The sequence below is a fragment of the Panulirus ornatus genome, chromosome 10 (assembly GCF_036320965.1).
Source record: "Panulirus ornatus isolate Po-2019 chromosome 10, ASM3632096v1, whole genome shotgun sequence".
Classification (NCBI taxonomy): Eukaryota; Metazoa; Arthropoda; class Malacostraca; order Decapoda; family Palinuridae; genus Panulirus; species Panulirus ornatus.
Window position 1 is genome coordinate 5,240,849 of NC_092233.1, and position 6,000 is coordinate 5,246,848.

The 6,000-nt window shown below is 39.9% G+C and overlaps 1 protein-coding gene across 2 annotated transcripts in view; it reads left to right on the forward strand.

The window, feature by feature from the left end:
• The window catches only part of Cpsf6 (cleavage and polyadenylation specificity factor subunit 6), a 153,326-nt gene extending 150,166 nt beyond the window's left edge, over window positions 1-3,160 (forward strand). For both annotated transcript variants that reach the window (XM_071665447.1, XM_071665448.1), the window contains 3 exons: window positions 21-127; window positions 289-587; window positions 2,011-3,160. In XM_071665447.1, coding sequence (XP_071521548.1) covers window positions 21-127; window positions 289-587; window positions 2,011-2,242 — 638 coding nt within the window. In that variant the 3' untranslated portion in view covers window positions 2,243-3,160. The remainder of the gene's footprint in view (window positions 1-20; window positions 128-288; window positions 588-2,010) is intronic.
• Window positions 3,161-6,000: the final 2,840 nt, after the last annotated feature.

Genomic DNA, 6,000 nt, shown 5'->3' on the forward strand with positions numbered 1-6,000 from the left:
TTTTATATTTTGTTTTGCAGGTGAATATGCAAGTGCAATAGAAACCCTTGTGACTGCTATTTCACTTATTAAGCAATCAAAGGTAGCTCATGATGACAGATGCAAGATTCTTACAAGCTCTCTGCAGGTAAGTATTACTCACTTTTTTGTATTTATAGAGGGCTTTTTGTACACAGCATATTCAGATTTTTATACTTTTCTTAAGTGAGAAGGTGAACATGTGTAAAAGGAAGAAAAATATATGTCATACAGCAGTCTGAAATAGATGAATTTTTCCTACCTGTACAGGACACACTTCATGGCATTGAAGCTAAGAGCTATGGTTCGAGCAAAAGACGAGAAAGATCTCGAACACCTAGTAGACGACGGCGTCATGAGAGGTCACGGTCAAGAGATAGAGATTACCGAGACCGTTCACGCTCACACTCACGTGAACGTGATTATGACCGCCATCGCAGTGATAGGGATCGTGGAACTTCAGAACGTGGTTCAGAACGTGAAAGAGACTATGAAAGGTCATACAGTCGGGAAAGGGAGTATGACCGTGCCCGTGAGCGAGATAGAGAAAGAGACAGGGACCGTGAAAGGTAGGCATATATATTTTGACTTTGTGCAGCATTGTGCTTTCTCTACACTAAGACTTTTGAAACATTGCCATACCTGACTTTAGGTGTTTATGCAATTTTCTTTTTGTCTTACTTCGATCTTTTCATTTATCTTATGACTTGTACCCTTCAGGTATTCTTTGCAGGTGTGTGACAGAAAAGTCTCCTGGTTTCTTGATCAAGACACATTTCCACAGCATGCTCAATTCCTTTTTACACCCACATCGGTCCTCTTCATTTTTTTTTTTTTTTTCATACTATTTGCTATTTCCCGCGATAGCGAGGTAGCGTTTAGAACAGAGGACTGGGCCTTTGGGGGAATATCCTCACCTGGACCTCTTCTCTGTTCCTTCTTTTGGAAAAAAAAACAAACAAAAAAAACTGAGAATTGAATGTATTATTGGTGGGAGAAATACTTGGAGAGGTATTTGTATGTAGCATTTATGATTCTGGAGGAATGTATGATAGAGTTGGCAGAGAGGCCATGTTGAAGGTGCTACAAACATATGGGGTAATTGGAAGGTTATTAGATGGAGAGGAGGTTTTGCCTGGATAGTAAGGCATGTGTGTAACTTTTAAGGGAGGAGGGCGAGTGGTTCTCTCTGAAGGTGGGTCTGTGTCAAGGATTAGTGATGTCGTCCTGGTTATTTAATCTTTTTATGGATGGGGTGATGAGGTGAATGCAAGGGTTGTACCCAAAGTTAGGGTTAGGGGGCTGGGGAGTGAATCATTTTGTTGATAACATGCTTCTGGTGGGAAACTTGAAATTCTTGAAGCTGGTGACAGTTTGGGAAAGTGTGTGAAAGTAGGAGGTTGAGAATGAATTCAGACAAATTAAAGTGATGAGATGCTTAATGAGATGGGATTATTTGAAAGTAAGTGTGAATGTGGAAAACTTGAAGGAAGTGGAGTGCATAAGATTCCTTGTATTGGACTTCACAGTGGATGAGTCTCTGGGTTGGAGGGGGGGGAGGGAATTTATGTTAATGGATGCATAAGATTGTGTGGGAGTGGTCATGGTCTTTTAGAGCAAATTCTGGTACATTTGAAGGTATAGTAATCCTGACAGTTGTGTGTGGATGTTTCTTGGGCCCTGAATTCAAAAGATTGGACATGTTGGAAGTGAAAAGCCTGAGGACAATGATGTTTAAGGTGGTTTCATCATGTAAGAAATGATAGTGGAAGAGAGGTAATGTGGTAAGTGGAGTATGAATGAGAAAGCTGACCTGGATGTGATGAAGGGAACTTTATGCAGATATTATTTAACCCTCAGTTGGTGCTGCAATGCAGGTAACGCAAATGTTTGATTGAACACCCTTTAGGTTTTTGACTTTAAAACCTTGTCATTCTTTATACTCTTCTGGTACATATTTGTAACTAATGGTATTCTTTGTTACCATTGCAGAGACCAGAATTCCAGGTATTATGATGAACGTTACCGGGAACGGGATGCAAGAAGAGAGCGTATTGAAGAGCGCCCTGTACGTGAACGCATTGAGGAACGAAGTGCTCGTGAAGATGTAAGGGAAGCAGTTCGAGAACGTGAACGTGACCGTGACCGAGAAAGGGACCGTGAGCGGGATGTGAGGACAAGAGAAGAAAGGGAATCCTCATCTCACCGTTCCTCTAGACATTGAATCCTATGCCCTTCCTAGTTTGCATGAAAGAAGATTCCTTCTGGATGTGACAGTTCTTTTTTTTTTCTTACAAGTATGCTGTTCTCCTAAGGGGAAAAAATGTATGACTCGAGATATACTAGTTTTCATGAAAAGTGTGTTATGAGTGTAGTTTGAGTATGCTTTTTTTTTTTTTTTATATCAGATCACAATATTTGAAGGGTGGAAGGTAGTTCCAGTTTCTTTATTCATGGATCAGTTGCATATATGCATTCTCTTAAGTTTGCTGGTTCATTAGAAAACATTCAGAAATAATTGTTGTAATACAGTTTTTGGTTGATCCTGTGATTGTTATTACTGATTTTCAACCAGTGGTTATTGTAGGTGATGCAGTTAAATTTTATATCAAGATTGGTTACATGACTTCAAATTGCCATCCATCAGTGGTTTTGATGAATCTTAAAATTGCCATCCATCAGTGGTTTTGATGAATACCTGATGGACAGTAAGACTCTTTTTACCTGGTACTTTTGAGCAGCAGTTTTTGCTTAACCCAATATTTGGGTTTTTATAACATATATTTTGGGGAGTTGAAAGTTATGGTTTCATTGCATGTTGCAATGATAGTGCATATTTGCACTGTCTGTATGAAAGTATTTTTAGGAACAATTTACTTGATTCAGAGCCAGCTAGCTAGTTTGTATGATGGTGAGCATTTCAAGCGCCATATTTTGTTTGCCTTCTTATGCTGTGTTTGCAACATTTAATCACTCTGAGTATATGGTTAAGTTCTCAGTAATCTACTGTCCTCAGATAATTCATGTATATTTTGTTTAAAAGAAAGAGCTACTGTGTCATAATTTTTGTAAAAAAAACAATGCTGTCTGTTTGCTGGTAATATTGTATCACAATGGAAATACAGTGTGTTTAAATACTGAACTTGTTTTTTCATTCCAATCAGATATTTGGACATTTGAAGAGGATGAATAAAGAAAGATTAACAAAAAGGATCTACATGTTAGAAGTGAAGGGAGTTTGGAGGGGAAGACCAAAGAGGATGGGGAAGGTTTAAGAGGAAGTTTTGGTGTATTAGTGCTTGAACATTCACAAGGGCAAGAGATATATAGTGAATAGAATGAATTAAACATATAGGGGTGAAATGCTGTAAATGAGCTGAACTAGGGCATATGGAATGGTCAAGGTAAACTGGAGAAGTATGTGGGGTTTGACTATGGAAGGCAGCCTTGACAGATATATATCTCAAGGGTAGGGGAGAAAGAATTCTACCTCCTTATTCCCAGTGTGTTGTAGAGGGTGACTAAAAGGGGCAGGAGTTAGGGGCTTGAAACCCAGCCCCTTCTTTTATTTCAATTTGTAAATTATGGAAAGGACAAAGGAGCCAACCCTCGTTGAAGGCTCTGGCTGGTATGTTTTAAATTTGTGTGGATGTAACTTAGGTGAGAAAAGAGGAGGGAAAAGTAGTGTACTTTAGGAAAGAAACCTGGATGTTCTGACTATGATTAAAACAAAGTTTAAGGGTAGAGGAAGTGACTGGAAATGTCTTACATGAAAATTCAGGGATTGATGAGAGGACAAGAGCCAAGGAAGTAGAACTTCTCCCAGAGCAGGAGTTGTGGTAATGTGTGAAAGAGTGTAAGGAAGTGTATTCTGGACTGATGTGGGTAAATATGAAAGTGAATGGTGAGCGATGAGTGATTATTTGTGCATATACACCTGGCCATGAGAAGAAAGATCTTGAAAGGCAAGTGTTTTGGGAGCAGCTGAGTGATTGTGGTGGCAGTTTTGATGTAAGAGACCAAGTATTAATGATCAGATTTAAATGCAAAGGCGAGTGATGTGGTAGTTAAGAGTATAATTAGAAGGCATGGGGTATTCATTTTTATGAATGGATTTGGTGAGTGGCTTGTGGAGTTGTGTGCGAAAAAGAACAGGTGATTGGGAATACCTGATTCCAATAGAGGGACATACACAAGTATACATACGTGAGTGGGAAAGGATGGTCAGTGGGCATTATGGGTTTACTTATTAATTGATAGATGTGTAAAAGGGAACTTATGGATGTAAATAAGCTGAGAGGGGCAGCTGGTGAGAGGCAGGTGAAGTTTGAAGAAGTTTAAAGAAAAGAGGTAATATTGTTGAGTCGAGAATGGTGAAAGTGTATTGAAAGACGTGTGTAACAAAAATACCAAGAGAAATTAAGCGTAGAATGGCAAAAGGTGAGAATAAATGAAGAAAGGGAAGTGTGTGAAGAGTTGGAATTATTTGGGGAAGCACTGCTGGCATGTGCAAGAGATGCATGTGGTATGTAAAAGGTGGGAGAAGGGCAGATTAGAAAGGATAGTGGGTGGTGGGATGAAGAAGTAACGTTGCTAGTGAAAGAAAAGGTAGACATTTGGGAGGTACTTACAGGGAAGGAGTGGAATTGATTGGGGGATGTATAAAAGAAAGTGTCAAGTAAAGATGAAAGTGCAGTGGTTGAAAAAGAGGGCAAATGAGAGTTGGGATTAGTGAGTATCAGTAAACTTCAGGGAGACTAAGATGTTTTGGGAGGGTAATAATGTGCAAAACACAAGAGAACACATAGGAACATCAGTGAAGGGGAAAAAAGATAAAGTGGTAACAGGTAGTGATGAAGTGAGTATTTTGAATGACGGTTGAATGTGTTTGTAGGGTATTTGGGTTGGGGGTGGTGTGCGAAGTGTGAGACTTGAGATCTGTTTGGTGAAGAAAGAAGAGGTACCAAAAGCCTTACGAAAGATGAAATGTGCGTAGGTGCTGGAGTGGATGGTGTTGCAGATGAATTTTTAAAGAAAATTGGCAACTGTGCTGTTGATTGGCTAGTTAGGATTTTTAAAGTTTGTATGGATCATGGTGAAGTGCCTATGAATTTGCAGAATGCCTGTAAACTGCCACTGTGTAAAGGCAAGGGGCATAAAGGTGAGTGTTCAAATGGCAGAGGTATAAGGTTGATTGTACTTGTTAAGTTGTATGGGAGAGTAGTGATGAAGAAAGTGAAGTCATGTACAGAGTGTCAGATTGGGATGGAAAAGTGTGGTCTCAGAAGTAGTAGGGGACGTGTGGATCAGGTGTTTGCATTGAGGAATGTGTGTGAGATATACTTAGAGAACCAGATGGGTGTGTATGTGGCATGGATCTAGAGAAAGCATTTGGTAGGGTTGATAGAGATGCCTTGTTGAAGGTCTTAAGAATATATGGTGTGGAAGGAAAGCTGCCAGAAGCAGAGAAGATTTTATTAAGGGTGAAAGGCATGTGTTCAAGTAGGAAGAAATCAGAATGAATGGTTCTAAGTGAAGGTTGGTCTGTAGCAGGTGTGTTTGATGTCACCATTGGTGCTCAATTTGTTTATAGGTGGGGTGGTGAGGGCGGTAAATGCGAGAGTCCTAGATTGAGGGGCAAGTGTGCACTTTATTGGTGGACGAGAGAGCTTGGGTAGTGAGTCTCTTCTAGTTTGCTGATGTTGCACTGGTGGTAAATATGACTGAAACTGCAGAATTTAATGACTGGGTTTGGAAGGATGTGTGAAAGAAGGAAGCTTAGAGTAAATGCGAATAAAAGAAGGGTTATTAGGTTTAGCAGAGTTGAGGGACAGGTTAACTGGGTATGAGTTTAACTGGAGAAAAATTGAAGGAAGTGAAGTGTTTTAGATACCTGGGAGTGGATATGTCAGCAAACAGAATCATGGAGGTGGAAATGAGTCACAGAGTGGATGAGGGGGATGAAGGTTCTGAAAGCATGTG